The sequence below is a fragment of the Phallusia mammillata genome, unplaced genomic scaffold (genome assembly GCF_965637545.1).
Source record: "Phallusia mammillata unplaced genomic scaffold, kaPhaMamm4.hap1.1 HAP1_SCAFFOLD_301, whole genome shotgun sequence".
Lineage (NCBI taxonomy): Eukaryota > Metazoa > Chordata > Ascidiacea > Phlebobranchia > Ascidiidae > Phallusia > Phallusia mammillata.
In genome coordinates, this window is record NW_027649031.1 from 971 (window position 1) to 17,910 (window position 16,940).

General features: G+C 36.3%; 2 protein-coding genes and 1 pseudogene across 3 annotated transcripts; all 3 read left to right on the plus strand.

The window, feature by feature from the left end:
- The first annotated feature begins 1,095 nt into the window (after positions 1 to 1,095).
- Positions 1,096 to 3,082, plus strand: LOC145208581 (alpha-(1,6)-fucosyltransferase-like). Its single transcript, XM_080078962.1, has 5 exons — positions 1,096 to 1,246; positions 1,403 to 1,658; positions 2,152 to 2,331; positions 2,398 to 2,548; positions 2,759 to 3,082. The coding sequence occupies exons 1-5, from the start codon at positions 1,096 to 1,098 to the stop codon at positions 3,080 to 3,082; spliced, it is 1,062 nt and encodes a 353-aa protein (XP_079935088.1).
- An 894-nt stretch (positions 3,083 to 3,976) lies between these two features.
- LOC145208582 (alpha-(1,6)-fucosyltransferase-like) lies at positions 3,977 to 8,073 on the plus strand (annotated as a pseudogene). Its single transcript, XR_013854833.1, has 8 exons — positions 3,977 to 4,786; positions 4,870 to 4,904; positions 5,183 to 5,319; positions 5,568 to 5,820; positions 6,223 to 6,465; positions 7,010 to 7,202; positions 7,278 to 7,431; positions 7,742 to 8,073. The product of XR_013854833.1 is annotated as an alpha-(1,6)-fucosyltransferase-like (transcript).
- A 959-nt stretch (positions 8,074 to 9,032) lies between these two features.
- LOC145208583 (uncharacterized) lies at positions 9,033 to 13,503 on the plus strand. The gene is made up of 7 exons (XM_080078963.1): positions 9,033 to 9,142; positions 10,058 to 10,224; positions 10,611 to 10,767; positions 11,177 to 11,361; positions 11,808 to 11,958; positions 12,358 to 12,387; positions 12,481 to 13,503. The coding sequence occupies exons 1-7, from the start codon at positions 9,079 to 9,081 to the stop codon at positions 12,513 to 12,515; spliced, it is 789 nt and encodes a 262-aa protein (XP_079935089.1). The 5' UTR covers positions 9,033 to 9,078; the 3' UTR covers positions 12,516 to 13,503.
- The last annotated feature ends 3,437 nt before the right edge of the window (positions 13,504 to 16,940 follow it).

Here is a 16,940-nt window from a genome sequence, read left to right on the forward strand (position 1 = left end):
GGTTCTGTTCTTAGTTCACTTAAGCACTTTAAGTGCAAATTAATTATTGATTACTTACCAGTAGTTAAGTTTGTTTAACATATGAGCTTTTTTGTTCGATTTTGTCTTGTCATATATAGCCTGTCGACTATATATTGAAACCATTTCTTTTCTCTCAGGACGTTGCGTTAGGTATGTACATAGCAGAATGCGATTACGAAGAAAATCTTTCATATTACTTTGCGTAGTGCTGGGATGTATATTTTTGTTTTCAGTTTCCTTTGATGGCAGGTAAGCACTCTGCTTGACTGGTAATGCAAGTTGGTATACGCCACAAGGGTGATTGTTGCAGAGGCTGCTGTACACTTAAATGAACGCGAGTCATAAAAATTTACTCGTAGGCTGCTCCACAGCTTGTTCTTATTCAATTTAAACCTAAACTAGCTTAAAGCAGATGTAAACAAACACTTCAAGCACATTGATACAAATGTATTACTTATCATGCAAAAAATCTGTGAACACAACCATGGCTCGAGTAAATATAAATGTCAGTAAAATTTGGTGTCGTATGCTTTTATATTAGAGATTCACCGAAGTGCATGGCCAGCAGTTGTTGTAATTTACTATATCCAACTGTTTGTTTGCAGATCGGAAATCGTTTCTAACTGGTTTAGAAAACAAGGTAAGGGTTTTCTGGTTAGCTTTCTGGTTAAGTTTCGCTTGTTCTTACTAGACTAAAATAGCTGGAAATAATGCGAAAAACATTCAATTGTACCAGTATTGCCGCAATAGCGAGTTTGGACTACACTATCTAAAGTTGCATTGTTTTTTTGTATCTTAAAACCATGTTTAGGAACGGACAAACTTCCGAACAATAACCAGTTCGCATCTAAACCCCAGCGTAATACGCTTGCCGAAATCAAGAAGATTGTACAGGAAAGAATTGAAAGATTGCAGGTGAGAGAACTTAGACGAGAATTTAATAGATTTCAATCTACTTTTTCGACTTCACAGAACCCAAGTAACTGTAAAGCAGCCCGAAAATTTCTTTGTTGGGTTAAAGTACATGGCTGTGGGTTAGGATGTCAACTTCATCACATTGGGATATGTTTTATGATGGCAATCGGAACAAACCGAACGATGCTGTTAAAAATTGAGTCGAAAAACTATCCTACACTAAAGTCACTGGACAAGGCATATTTGCCGTTAAGCAAAACATGCACTGAATGGTTAGACAAAGAGTTTGAAAAAAGTAAAGGATTTAATGGTACGTATTAGTCGAATATTCAACTGGTAAAGAAAAGCCTTGTTTGAACCAACATAATCTACCTATGAAGCTAATAATTTTGCTGAGTCATAGGATTTTTTAAACTTTACATTTGAATAGTTTCCTACCAATTCAATTGGTTTATTTATGTGTAAGGTAATAGAATAGAGGAAATTTCCAAAGACGAACAAGTAGTGAATCGACTTATCAAAGGACCGTTCAGACCTTACACACCCTTTGCACCTAACTCGTACCCAGAGAGTTTGAAGGACAAATTACGACCATTCGTTAGTGAGCCTCAAATTTGGTGGTTCGGTCAAGTGATGTCTTTTATTATGCGACCCCAACCTAAACTTTATCAAGAGTTGGAGGAGATCAAGACAGAATTGGAATTTTTACATCCTATCGTTGGGTAATTCACAATAGTTGTTTCCTTAATTTTGGTTCAATAGAAAAAAAATAAACTGTATAGCTGAGATGAATACATTCATACTGGCATCAGCGCTAAAGCGTTCGTGCATATCAGCTATCACGGCATATTTATCCATACATCATAGTACCCCAGGCTCTATGAAGGCGTCATACCGAAAACCACATAGCTGGCATGTGTAGCATAAAGCAGGAAACGGTGCTTGTGATTGGACTTTCGGCGGTTTCTCCAATGAGCCTGTGCAGCTCTGTTGGTAGCGCGAGTCCCGGTAAGACTTGTCGTGGATTTGAATCCCTCCGCGATTTCTAGCCTACTCCTTGCCATATGAGAATGCTTGATGTGATGTGTATATGGAGTAAAACTTTAAACACGTATTTCCTAAATTTGGTTGCAAGCTTTAGAAATAGTACGTTAATAGCAAAAGTTTCTTTTGATGAAAAGCATTGCTATGATATTATTGTTTTGATCTTTTTAGAGTGCAAGTACGAAGAACTGACAAGTTGCATCTTGAATCTGAATATCACCCACTTGAGGAATATATGCTTCACGTTGATAAGTGGTTTAACCATTACGACGATATCAATGGCGCCCAGGCTACCCGGCGTGTGTTTCTGGCAACTGACGACGAGACCGTTCTACAGGAGGCACGCGAAAAGTGGGGTTATTAGCTTATTATGGTCAAGACCTAAGGAAGTTTGCAATGTTATTTTCGCTTTTTAAGATTTTCTTCATACACTTTTCTATCGTTAACAAACAACACACTGCTTGCTGCAAAAGCTCACCGAAAGACAGAAGAAAGTTTTTGGGGAATCGTGCAAGACTTCGCTCTTCTTTCTCAGTGTGATCACGTGGTATGCACTTTTAGTTCAAACGTAAGTGTTTGTGAACCAAAAAGTGATCGGGTTACTCAAAATCATTTTGCTGAGGTACTAAGGTACAGGTTTATGTAACTTTGCCTGCTAAAAAATAGGTTTTCCACCGTTTTTATAAAGCAACCACCTATCGTTGTTGTTTTTTGAGCTCCTGAAGATCGAATAAATTCCCAACACATAGATGACACTTTGTTGTTTGTTCGAAAACAGATTGGAAGACTCGTTCACGAGCTTATGATCGCTAGAAGTGATAGTCCCCTGAGGTATGCAACTTCACTCGACGCGGAACATTACTCATGGGGTGAAATCACGATGCTCCGTAAAGTGATAAAAGATCACGATCCAGAAAAGAACGGAGAATTACAACTTAGAGTTGGAGATATTCTGGAAAACACGATATGCAGAAAAACGTGCAATGGAACAAACAGTAGAACCGGTAAAAGAGGGTTTTATCCAAAAGAGAAGATTAAGGCGTTACCGCCAACTGCTGAATACGCTGGAATGACAGACCTTTTTCAACCCTACCATCAGTGAATCAGGCTTGTAAAGCCTCGTCCATTGTTTGATCAGTCGTTTTCCAGATTGTTTGTTCAGTAGTACGCCAATATGCATATGTAATATGTTCAGTAGCTATGCTGTAAATCTTTTGTGAAATATAACATTCAATTTAAACCGACATAGTTCAAGCCTTTAGACACCGACATTATAATGTCAATTGAAAAGCTGTAATGAACTTTTGTAAAATTTAGACCCTGTCTTGTTTACTTTAGTCTTTATTGCAATAAAGTTGCTGAATGAACTAAATAATTTGCTGATCATAGTACTGTGATGTATTTTATTATGCGAGTAACCAATCTAGTCCATCAATCTTTGTATGGTTATTTCATGTCTAGCTTTTAAATTCAAAACCTGTTTCAGGTATCAAAAAGTTCATTAAAACTTCCTTTCTAGGAATGCCTGTTTAAGGCAATAAACCATTTAAGGCAATAAACCTTCAGCAATCAAACTCGAAATCTCCTTAGTCAAACTCGAAACAGCACGTACGCTTGGCAAACATTTACAAAAAATAATTGAATTCTAATCGTGCTACATTCTTATGTTCTCATTTCGACTGTCACATTTGTTTTTCGGTTTCGTATTACATCCGTTACATGGCAAATAAAATGTTTGTTGGTAATACAAGCACATTTCTATAAATGTTAAATGACACCGAGAACACTGGTGAAAAAAACGGACAAAACATCTACTACGTTTGAGATTTTGTTTTGTCACGGTTTGATTTGGATTTCCTGTAAAAAAAATACCTCACGACAGCTGCAAAAACATCAGCTACGGAGGGAAAATAAGAGCAAAGAGTGGCAAAATAAAAAGAGCGATAGGTTCAAAGAATTGTTCGGTGTCACCTTTCGCGCGGAAAAGAAACGTTAACTTCGCAAAGGGTTTACGCTTTGTTTGTTGGAAACTCCCCATCTACCAAGACAAAAGAGTGGAAACTATTTTGTGAATGAAGATCCAACAGGCAGGAGTGAAATATAATTCACAAATCTTCATAAAAACTATACCTTGCCAACTGATATGAATTTAGATTCTACAGTATAAAGATTTGGCAAACGTTTGTTTGTAATAAGTTATAACTACAATTGCATGGCACGCGCGAATAAATCAATTGGCAAACATCATCAGGCTTGTTACATAGTATTGCAAGTGCTGCTTGAAATGAAAAAAAAACTAAAGAAAAGCACTAAAGAAAGCAACATGAAAACTAAAGAAAGCAACATGAACTGAAAAAAAGCTCTTTACATTTACGGTGTAGTGTTTGCTGTACTATATGTTATTGGCTAAAATCAGGTAGTAAGTAACTTAAAACGTACAAAAAATGTGCAATTGCCCAAACAGCCAACAGCGTCGACAATAACTGCTAGCCGTCAGGCTTCGTGGTACCTGCGGAATAGCTGACAGACCGTTTTATAGAAACTGTTGTGTAGCTGCTGCGAGTCAATACGTCGTGGCCACCGTTTGCTGTAGATCAACACAGCGCAGTCGTTAGTTTAGTTTAACTAATAACAGGACTATCTGGTCTTGCAAAATAGTTTACGTCAAGAAAAGGCTTAACAATGTGGCATTAAACAAGTTTTGAAAAGGAAGGCGTAAGGTGATGCAGCCCAAAACCACTTTGATTGGACTTTTTGTGTTTCTGCTTGGCATCACGTTTTTGTTGTTCCTGTCGTTGGACAGCAGGTATGCCATTTTGTTAAGACTTGTTCGTGTGTAAACTGCCATTGTCATGCTGGTACTAATTTCTAGCATGGGTTTTACCACAGGTTGGATTCTAGGACATATTGGATTTCGGGCAACTGTGAGTAGATTAAGTTAGTTGATTTGTTTGTATTGTCAATAATAGAGTGACACTTTAAACCGTTTGGTATTACTGAAAATTAAGCGCCAGGAAATTTGATTTAGCGCCTTATTTCTTTGCATCCCACCCGTTGCCATTTTGTTATGTGAGTTGTGGCAATCTCGATCTGAATCTACTGCTGTAACGGGTTTTGAGTGCCCTTTCCGTTCCGGTTCCGGTTCCGGTTCCGGTTTTAGTATAAATCAATAGGACTTTATGTCCACATTGGTATGTTTTAGCAACATTTCTTGAGCCTTTAAAACGACTGGTTCCCACAACTAAGCAAAAAGTTCCAAAATATAAGCAACAGAAAACGCCAAATTTGCAACTTGATGATATTCGTCGGATTGTACAAGAGCGAATTTACAGTTTACAGGTAAACGTGTGCAATATATTGTAACTTGGTTAGTTAAAGACCGCGTTTGTACTAAAAAAAATTCTACATATTAGGCCTACCTACTGTTCAAAAAACTTTCATTAGAAGTGAAGGGTAAAAGGGTTCACAGAAAACTGCAGTTATTACTTATAACCGCTACCATTAGGCTTTGTTGTACATCAAAAACTAATTGCAGGCTTAGACATAGTCGGTAGAACTTATAATCGAAAAATGTGGTTTTATTTTAGAATCCAAAGGACTGTTCAAAAGCCCGAAAACTCCTCTGCAAGGTCGAAGCAAGGACTTGTGGATTGGGATGCCAGCTTCACCATATTGGAATATGTTTCTTTTTGGCCACGGGCACAAACAGAACAGTGGTGCTGAACATAACATTGTTCCCATTTCCTTTTACCAAGTCGTTATTTAACGCCTACCTTCCTTTAAGTGAAACATGCACAGAGTGGTTGGATGAAGAATACAAGGCAGCCAAATTGATATCAGGTACTCTGCTGCGTATACTGTGCTGCAAAATAATGATTTTAAGTTGGGATATCTGGATACAAAAATGTGTATAATCATGCAAGTCGCGTTAGGTGCTGACTTTTAAATCTCCTTCATATGCAACTAACCCAAAACAAACAAACTTGCTTCATGGTGTGCTGCAGTGTGGAAAACTCAATTTATATTTTTCATTTTAAAACTGAAACGTGTCGTTTCCGCTGTTCTCGCAGGCCATGCTATACGTTTAGAATTTAAAATATGTCGAAAACAAACTCAATTTGAACCTAAAACTGCAGTCACTGCATGGACCTATTGTAACTTTGCATTGTTTACTTACTGCTAAACGTAAATAAACGTTTCAGCAAAATTGCCCATATTTTTAAGAAAACTATTTTATTCCAGGTGACGGAAAAGATGAAACGATATTGTCAAAACAGACATCACCACCTTGCTTAAACCATTTACTCATTTTGCACCAAATACTTATCCAGAAAGCTTAAAGAACAAACTTAAATCTTTCCTTGATGAACCTCAAATTTGGTGGATCGGTCAAATTATGTCATACATTACTCGCACCCAAGACAAACTCACAAAAGAATTGGAAAATGTTAAGGCTGATTTGGAATTTTTGCATCCAATAGTAGGGTAAGCCAAGTTTCAAACTTCTTATATCCTGTCTATAATAGCATTAGAGCAAGGATCGGCAACTTTTTTTGTCATTCGGACCGTTTTTAAAACTAAAATTTTATCGCGGACCGGCCTCCAAAATTTTACAAATATTTAGCAATAAAAACGACTAAGTTAGTTTATTATCCCCGGAATACTTAGCAAAATGTTTAAAAGCATTAACTACAAAAAGAATACGGTCAGGTAACGAACTCCTCGCGGACCGGCACTGGGCCACGGAACGGCGTTTGCCGACTACTGCTTTAGAGTAGTATTAAAAAGGAGTTATGAACATGAAACATTTTCTTACTGGAAAGGTCAAATATCTGTTAACTGCCAACGTCCCGAAAGTCTGTGTCAATTCATTATGAAACAACCATAGTTACAATAATTTTAAGTTAGTTGAGTGATTTTATTTATTACACTTATCCATATGATTTTATTTCGTGTTAAAACAACTCACATTTCCTTTAATTTGTGCAAATTCAAAGATAAAAGTGGCTGCACAGTTTTGTTTTTAAAGCATTCACATCCGAAGGACTGACAAATTACTAAGAGAAGCGGAATTCCAAAGCGGAATTCCAACCACTTGAAAATTACATGGCCCAAGTTGAAAAGTGGTTTGACCATTATGACAACGTCACTGGTGGTTACGTCATACGTCGTGTATTCTTGGCAACCGATGACCTCACTGTGTTACAGGAGGCACGTGACAAGTACGTGGTAGTTTGGATTTATAGATTCAAACTGAAACTTCACGCCAAAGTGGTTTGCTGTATTTTATACCTTAGGTATGCAAATTACACTTTTGTATCGGTGACACAAAACTCTTACACCGCTGCACAAAAAGGACGTCGAAAATCAGACCAAAGTTTCTGGGGTATTCTACAAGACATTGCTTTGCTTGCCCAGTGTGACCACGTGGTTTGTACGTTCAGTTCAAACGTAAGTATTCTATCAATATATACAAAAGCATGCAAGCCAACCATAATATTACTTTACCACACACACTCCACACAATACTATAATATCCATCAAAAAAACTAAAAAAAGCGTTTTAAAGTTGACGTGAAAGATGGCAAATAATTTTGATTATTAAGTTTTTTGTCGGATATCTATTTGCTCCACTAGTTTGCCAAATACCTAATCCTGCCTAGGTTCCAATAATTTATTTTTTTCAACCGTTTTACAAATAAAAAAAAACTTTGTCATGAAAATGCCTGGTCTCAAATTCTTCTTGTACTCTTTTATGCAGGTTGGTAGACTTGTTCACGAACTTATGATTGCCAGCAGCGACAACCCTTTGCGAAATGCAACCTCAGTTGACGTTCAGCATTTTTATCCAGGAGAAATCAAAATTCTGCGTGAAGTAATAGAAGATTACGATCCTCAAAAAACCGGAGAAATAGAACTTCGTGTCGGGGATATTATTGAAAACACGAATTGTCAAAGGATCTGTTGGGGCGTAAATCGTCGAACTGGTAAACGTGGTAATTACCCCAACTCAAAAATTAGGACTTTGCCGGAAACAGCACCCTATGTTGCACTGCAAGACCTTTTTAGCTGATGTTAGTTAAACAATGATAAAGAAACAGAATTGTTTAGAAATAAATAAAAAATGTTGCGTGTATCACATTTGCGCGAAAACATCTTACTTGCCCTATGAGAAAAAAAACTCTTTTATATTTTGTGCCGTTAAACAAAAGTGAAACTTCTTAATTAAGCATTATAGTTCAATTTGTACCATGTAGTTTTTGCTGGATAACAATAAACTCTGGCTTAAAGTGACCCGCATTTACTGCATATTACAATATAGGCTACATGGCATAATGTTGAAACTAATTGGTACGCTTAAACCAAATCACATGCACCACCTATCGACAAAAAAAAGATTGTCCCATTGTTTCACTACGCTATAAAAGAAGCATTTATCGCGTTAAACATCAAAGAAAGTACAGCAGGGAACCCTAAAACGGTATTTTTCCTCATGAAAAATAGTTGGGGGTTCTATTTTAGCGTAATATATGCTATGCAAATGTACATTTGTGTCGCCTAAAGCAGGGGCCGGCAAACTTTTTTGCACTGCGGACCGTTTTTGAAACTAAAATTTTATCGCGGACCGGTCTTCAAAAAACTAGAAATATTTAGCAATAAAATCGCTTAAATTAGTTTATCATCTCCGGGATATATGGTCGAAATGTTTTATAGCATTTAACCTAAAAAATTGTACGGCCCGGTACCGGTCCGCGAGGAGTTCGTTACCGGGCTGTATAGGTTTTCAGGTCAAATCCTATTAAACATTTTGCCCATGTATCCCGGGGATGATAAACTAACTTAGGCGTTTTTATTGCTAAATATATGTAGTTTTTTGAAGACCGGTCCGTGATAAAATTTTAGTTTCAAAAACGGTCCGCAGTGCAAAAAAGGTTGCCGACCCCTGCCCTATACAGTCCATTTATTGTAGTCCCTACAAAATATTACAAAACTTCAACAAGTTAATTTGATTTAAACGGGTTGATACTCTGTAAGCCATAAAAAGCACTGCTAGATTTCCATGTTTTAACTAATAATTGAGTTTTTTGTGTTTGCCTTATGCACTGGATAATAAGCATGGAATTAATATGGTTACTCTGCATTGTGGGCTTGATCACCAGCGGTAAGTGTTAGTTTGTATTTGAGATCAGTGTATGTTGTTTGAAACGCTATCACTGAAACAGTACCTGTATGTTTATTAAGCGTACCTTGCCAGCATGTACAAAGCTTGATTATTGGTATAAAATGAGTAATAGTTCACAAAAGATATTCACGAGATTGAAGATTCTCACAATACAGTTCTCCAACTGTTCAGCTGAGACGACCATAGAAACGTTAATTTTACATTCTTGACGACACTATAAACCGCACGTGCTGTGGTCTGCGAATCTGCACACAGTATTTTAAAATCCATTTTGTAACAACAGGGCAACAAAAATGGTTGCATTATGACGGGTAGATCGTAGAATAGCCTTTTTTGATTTAAGTAACAGTTTAGATTTAGCTCTATGAAGAAGGTCGTTAGTACGTACACATTGAGTGACTTTAACTGAACGTTGGTCAATCGATAATATCTTACGGTTTGCAAAGAGTAATGATAAAAGTTACACCTATACGCTTCCAGCACGTACGTAAAATGGGAATAAAACTAACCACATACTGGGTAACGCGGGTCTTTACTAATATGCTTTAAGTAGATGTTGCATGTAGCAGTTTTTAGGCAACTGTTTCGTTTTTTTAACAGTAATAGTAAGTTAATGAGGTATTTTTATAACACCAAGATTTGCTGGCAATAATAGTAGTGCTTTTTTGCGGAAAAAATGTGATTTTTGTCGCACAATAACAAACATGTTCATGATAGGTAAGCCGCCAAATAACATTTTTGCTGCACCGGATGTCTTTTCAATATATTTGACCCCTCTTGATGTCATTTAACAATGGAGCAAATTTTTGATAAAAATGATGCATAATGCTTTTGTAACATTATTAACGTATGCTTTGACGTTTGTGGTTTGTTAATTTATGCTTTTCTAATTAGGGGCTGCAAAAACCTGCTTCCAAATTACTGACAATTCTCCAGGCGAGGAGGAAAGGTACGTCGACCCGTCGTGTGACCTTTTTGGATGGACATATTACAGCAGTAATGTAAAGGCGGTTTACAGTTTACTGGCATCTGGAAATATCACTAAGGACGACTATTGCGAGGTTAGCTCATATAACAGCGTGATTAGATGAAATAGTTTTGCTGTTTAACGAATCTCCCGCACACAATAAAATGTAGGCTATAAAAGAAAGATTCTTGCTTCTGATCAGTAAAATATTGGACTGTTTCATAAAAACAGATAAAAAGCATAAATCGTTTCTTTTAGTAGCAGAAATGTATATTTCGCCTTAATAAATAGACATCGTCAGTTTCTTTAGGAAATCTGTTTTTATGAAACAGTCCAATATTATTGTGATTATATTTATTCATTTATTTTATGTTTGTGGTGTGTCTAGTTCTTGTATAAATTTTAATACAAGTAAACGTTTTTTCCTATAGATTTCTGGAACTACAAAAAGGTTACAAAACCTTATTTCTTTACTTTCAGGTTTATGAAGGTTCAGATACTTCAGGTCGTCTTCTCGGTATTCACATTGGTGATCCATCAACTGTTGGCCCAATCATATCATATCAAACCACAACGATATTTCATTACTGCAAGTTGTCGCAAACCACCTCTTCAATTCGAATCGACATAATCCCTTGTAAACAAATATTATTTTGTCAATTAGTTTTTCGTTAGTAGGCTAAATAATAGAGCACTGTTTCGGGACCTTAACGTGTTCTCGTCGAGGCAAAAGTGATAATAAAACTGTTTCAGTTGCAAATACCTAAAATGGTGATCAATTTTGCCTTGTCATTGTACTGTTTTAACTTTTTGATTTTTTTTTTTTAACCGTGCCATTCAAGCCTTACAGAAAGCAAACAATTATACCTGGGACGGGTTAAAAACAGTGGTGGAACGAGAAGTATTAAAAACAAAACGCCTGAACAATGTACTCTCAAATATTTCGAAAATTGAATGGACACAAAATTAATGATTACATCCCGTGTAGTTACCGTATTTTTTGATTTGATGTTGTCGTAAATTTAAAACTAAGTTTTGTGTTTTAGTTAATCCAAGTTTCTGCGAAATAACCGACATCCTGAGCTTGCCTGTGAAAGTTGCCTCACCAAACCACCCGAAGGATTACGACAAAAACACTCTTTGTGCTTGGACGTTCAAAGGAAACCAATCAACCACGTTTACGTTCAAATTCTCAACCTTTGACATCGAAAACAATTTTGATTACCTATTTGTAAGTAACTTTCAAAACCACATAACTATAGAATTACAGTTTTTTAGGTGTTAGTGGCATTTTGTCCAGGATGAAAGTGTATAATATTCAATAAACAAAACTGAAAATTTATTTTTTCGGTTCTTCTCAACCGCATAAGGTCCGAGTAAATTTTTTTCACAGTTTCTAAAGTTAATGCCACAACAATAAACCTTATTTGCAAGATAATTTAATGTTAAATCAAAATTGATAAGAATTTCTGTTTCTCATTGTAAGTTATTTTAATTAAAGATTTAGGATTATTTGCGCATTGCAATTCAAACATGGTTGTTGTTACAATGTGATTTAAGATTGCCTTCGGGATTTTAGAAATGTAACCAATTTGTTTAAACCACCAATCTGTCTATTCTCTAAATCTAAAGTTTGATTCAAGTTTTTCTTCTTTTCGTATTCGTTTTCTTGTTTAGATAAACACTGACAACGTATCTTCTGCGAGTTTGATGAAAAGTGGGAAACGTAGACCATTTCAGTTTAAAACAACTGGCAAAGGTTTTCGGTTGGTGCTGATATCAGACCCTCAAGTTACCAGGCCAGGATTTTCTGTTGATATTTCTACAGGTAATAGTTTGCAATAGTAAAACTCCAGGTGCTAACTAAGCATCCCAACTAAAAAAAGTCTGATGAGCTATTTTGGCTGTTTGGTCCGTTGCGAAAACAGTAACAGAACTTCAGTATGCTAACCATATTTTTACCTATTAATTCCAATGGCATCTTATGTCAACGATCACTCGATAACTATATTTTCCAATAAACTAATACAGCGACAAGGCTTTTGTATCAGAATCAACCAACAAAATCTATTTTAAAACACCCTTGTGACCATCGTAAACCCAAAGTACTTTTTGCAGAAACTTTGCTCCGATGCAATAAGGAATCGTTAGCGATATCGTATTTTATAACATGTAAGTAGACGATAGAAACACTTTCAGTAAATCTTTTCGGTTTTTGTTTGTGTAGAAACAGAGCATTCAACGAAGGATATAAAAAGTAAGTATAAAAGAATTGGGATCAAATAAATTCAACAATGTGAATCATTTCTTGTTGAAATCTAATATTCCATTGTTACTTGACTTTTTACAGGTCAGTTATTCGCATCAGAACGAGATGTACTTTGACTTTTTACATTTTTGCAACATTGGTTTGATAAAGAAAATGTATTTGAAAAATATGTTACTTGAATCAATATGTCAGGTTTTAGTTTGTTCGCTTGCAAAAACATGCATTCACGATATGTGTTGGTCGTTTGGTTTTCGTTCAATTCTAAAAGTGCGTTTTAGGCGTGTAAATTTCAAAAGAAAACATTTTTTATTTGTTTTGTTTTTATCCTCGGTGGGCGGCCAACATTTCATTGCAAGTCGTTAGGCCATTTTTTTAACTTGACACGCTTAAATGTAGTTCAACACTTGTTTTTTGGCTTGAAGAAACACAAATTGCTGATAGAGGAACCCATAACCCAGTGGTTCTTAACCAGGGGTACGTGTAGGCCTACCCCTTGGGGGTACGAAGCATTAAAGCAGGGGGTACGACATGCAGGGTGAAATTATATGCTATTTAGGCATATTTGTGAAGAATGCGTAACAAGTTATTTTGTAAAATATCTAGAAGGGTTAGTTTTGTACTACTTACAATACTGTTTTTATGCATGCATTCAATACCCAAGTTATAAATACACTAAGTTCAATTCCTATCATTACAATTTTGTTTACTTCCGTCGGCCATTTTAGACAGGGGGTACGAGAAAATTTTATGAAAGCTGAAAGGGTACGAGCCCTAAAAAGGTTAAGAAACACTGCCATAACCTGTGAACACAATGCGGTTGCGCTAACCACTAAGGCGAAACACTGTTGAATAACAACAAAAACTAAACAGTGGACGCTTTGTATTTTGCGCCTTGTGATACAATATACTACGGTTGCGAAACTTGTCATGTAGAAAAGCAAATATTTTGTTTGGCAACGGGAACTGTCGGCACAATTTTACAACAAATTTTAAACAAATTTTGTATGTGTAGCATTTTAATTGTTTTCTGTAGATTCAGTTGTGCAAGATGGAGTGACGTCAAAAAGAGCTAGTTCGTTTCAACCAAAAACGTTCTAAAGTGAAGTAAATGTAAGTCACTTTAAAATGAAGTTTATTTTTTAGACCTATTGGTTTAACGATTAACCAACAAGTCTAATAACTACAGTTAATTAGTAGATCCAAATGAATTGCTTTTCCAACCAAATGAACTTGTAAGCATATACATTACAATTTAGCTGAACGTTAAGCTGAACAGAACAGAACCGATTTGCCCCTGAGCGAAACTATATTTAACTGATCGTTAAATTTAAGATCGAAACACCAAACAAGATTGGACCCGAAACCGAAGTACAAGCCTGAAACCAGATTTTCTAAAATATCGTTTTTTTTCTCGAAATTCTTCGTACAACCACTTTCTGCATTGCGGCCTTGAAACGATTGTACGAAAACTTTCTTTTTTTCAGCTCATATATGGCAAATGCAGCAATAGCACATAGCACAGACAACCAGTAAGAGATTAATATTGTGACTCAAATTCCCTTCTACAAATTACAAAATTTCCCCCTAGTGGGGACACCCCCATCCCTTTGGAGCAATGAGTAGTTGCGCTTTTTCTGCCTGCGTGTGCCATCGGTGTATACCTTAAAACTTTCTTTTATTTATTTATTTTATTAGCTTTGTCGTGCCGAAAACAGCTTTTTTGTCATTTTATGCACCATACTTGCAATGATATATAGCTAACCTGATAATTGCTTTAGCCGCGCAAGTCATGTCATTGTAGTTTTTTAGTTATATTGTTAACAAACGTTCGCAGTCATCTTGTATACAATATAAATTTATTGTCTTTGGCCACGTAAATTATATTGTGTAGATTTGACAAAAAAATTATAATCCTGCTTGATTTTTTTCCCCACAGAATAGATTTAATTGATTTGTCAGTGGAAGAAAGAAAGTTTCCAACAATAAAAACAGAAACCCTTTGCATTGTTACGGTTACTTTAACAGGAACAAAGGAATGTCACCGAACCGTTCGTTAAACCTGTCTATCGTTTTTGCCACACTTTGGTATTTTTGTCTTCTGGCTAGTGATGTACCGAATCGGCTAAATTTCGATTCGGCCGAATCAACCGAATCATTTATGACGTCACGCGAAGCCGTACGCTACGTGTTTGACGTGAAAAAATGTTTATTTACGAGGCAATTAGTGCAGAATAGTTCTGTTTCGTCCTCATTTAAGTTTTGTGAGGTTTAAAATTGCCTCAAGAATGATTGGCAACCTGCCAATGAATTACTAATTTTTTTGACTACAGTGGGAAAAACGGCAATGTGTTTAAAAAGGAAATCGACGCGATTTTCGTTATGTTTGGGCTTTTGAAAGATTGCGTGGAGCTTAATAAGCAGAAAAGACACGTTTTACGCTTCAAATTTGTGTTCGTAAAAGATTCGGTTTCGGCCGGATCGCAACAAATTATTCGGCCGAAACCGAATCTTTGCAAAAATGAGCGATTCGGCCGAATAAATTCGGCAAACCGAATATTCGGTACATCTCTACTTCTGGCAACTGCTGGTTTCGCAGGTGTGGTGAGGTATAAATCTTTGCAGGAAATCCAGTTCAAAGCATGACAAAACAAAGTTACGAACGTAACAGATGTGCTGTCTCGTTTTCATTTCCATTGCGTTCTTTATGTCATTTAACATTTAGGTAAATAGAAATATACTTTCATGATCAACAAACCGTTTATTTGTCAAGTAACCAATGTAATAGGAAAGCGAAAACACAAACGGGACAAGCTAAATGAGAACATAAAAGTAAAGCACTACAACTGTTTGCTAAACGTATGCGCTGTTGCCAGCCTCCAAAATTAAACAGTTTTCGAGTTCGATTGCATAAATGAAAATCTAAGTTTATTGCTTAAACAGGCAAACTTTCCAAGGAAGAAATTTTTTACAAACTCTTTAATGTCTGACATGGCTTCGCATTTACAAGGTAAACAGTAGACACGAAAAAACAAGACAGATATGGATGAACTAGATGGATACGTTGGAGTAATAAAGCATATCACAGTACAATGGTAAACAAAGTATTTGCTTCATTTAGTTTTCTAAAAGTTTTAAAGCAACTTTGTTGCCATGCACAAGCATCAAGTTTAAAAGACAAAATCGTGATCTTAAAATGTTCATCTAATTTCTTATGCTTTGCAATCGACAATAATAAATTGGTGTGCAAATGCTTATGAAATCTCGTTTAACATGGAATGTTAACGCATTTGACGTAGACGAGTAGAAATTAAAAACATTTAATGTTACATCTCCACGTTAACTTTTGCATAGCTAACTAGTGGCATTATTAACCCTGCTATGACGTCAAAACCTTTAACTTGTGCGTAACAGTGAAACTGGAACGCTTTTTTCTGAGAGTTTTATTGATTGGTTCATTTACTGCTCAACGTGGCAGAGTGGGGCGATTTTATTACCGCTTTAAGTAAATTGTATTAATTTTTTTTAACCGGGCATGAAAATGGTACATAGCAGTACGGAAACACTACACTAAACCTCGCGGTTGAAAATACGCCAATGCCAAAAATTTTACAAAAAAGGACATAATATTATAAGACGCAGCAGCCGCACCCTTAAAAAGACTACGTTAAAACAGTAAGGAACAAAATTTAAAAATGAATAAAAAACAAAACAAAAACATATAACACTCCGTCGTATAACATGTTTTAGAGAAAAATAAGACTAAATTTGAATGTTGTTGTGCCGGCTGACTTTAAGTCAATTTTGTTCCTTGTTATTGAGTGTTTGTTCTGACTTTGGCCTAAATTCAATTTATTGTTTGCACATGTGGCTCATGGCATGCTGTATTTTCCTACAGTGCTTGTAGCGATTGTGTCATTGCCTTACAACTGTGGATACGTGTACTGTACTTGTTGACCTGCATCGCAAAGTATTCGGTGAGTGGTTCATTTTACCCCATTTTTTTGTGCGTTGAGATGTCATGTTTCCTTGTTTAGAAAACCGATTCCATTCCTGACTGTGTACAACATTGTGGGTATTGTCGCTATGAATTTTTACACATTTGGGAAGTGTGTTTGTGTGGGAAAATCCCCCTTTGTGAGGTTCAGTGTTGCAGGTCAGCCGAGTATACATTTAATTAAACATGAGCCAGTCTTTATGGGCTTAATTCCTATTTCATTCAACTTGGTGCAAAAAGATCTGCCATTCCAGCGTATTCAGCTGTGAGTGGTAACGCCTTAATCTTCTCTTTTGGATAAAACCCTCTTTTACCTGTTCTACGGTTTGTTCCATTGCACGTTTTTCTGCATATTGTGTTTTTAAGAATATCTCCAACTCTAAGTTGTAATTCTCCGTCCTTCTGAGGATCGTGATCTTTTATCACTTTACGGAGCATCGTGATTTCACCCCATGAGTAATGTTCCACATCAAGTGAAGTTGCATTTCTCAGGGGGCTATCACTTCTAGCGATCATAAGCTCGTGAACGAGTCTTCCAATCTGTTTT

Excerpts from the sequence above, each read along its gene's own strand:
- LOC145208581 (XM_080078962.1), top strand. The coding sequence starts at position 1,096 with ATGGCAATCGGAACAAACCGAACGATGCTGTTAAAAATTGAGTCGAAA. Across the intron at positions 1,247-1,402 it reads AAAAAGTAAAGGATTTAATG|GTAATAGAATAGAGGAAATT; the intron begins GTACGTATTAGT and ends TTTATGTGTAAG. Across the intron at positions 1,659-2,151 it reads TTTTTACATCCTATCGTTGG|AGTGCAAGTACGAAGAACTG; the intron begins GTAATTCACAAT and ends TGATCTTTTTAG.
- LOC145208583 (XM_080078963.1), top strand. The coding sequence starts at position 9,079 with ATGCACTGGATAATAAGCATGGAATTAATATGGTTACTCTGCATTGTG. Across the intron at positions 10,225-10,610 it reads CTAAGGACGACTATTGCGAG|GTTTATGAAGGTTCAGATAC; the intron begins GTTAGCTCATAT and ends CTTTACTTTCAG. Across the intron at positions 10,768-11,176 it reads TCGAATCGACATAATCCCTT|TTAATCCAAGTTTCTGCGAA; the intron begins GTAAACAAATAT and ends TTTGTGTTTTAG.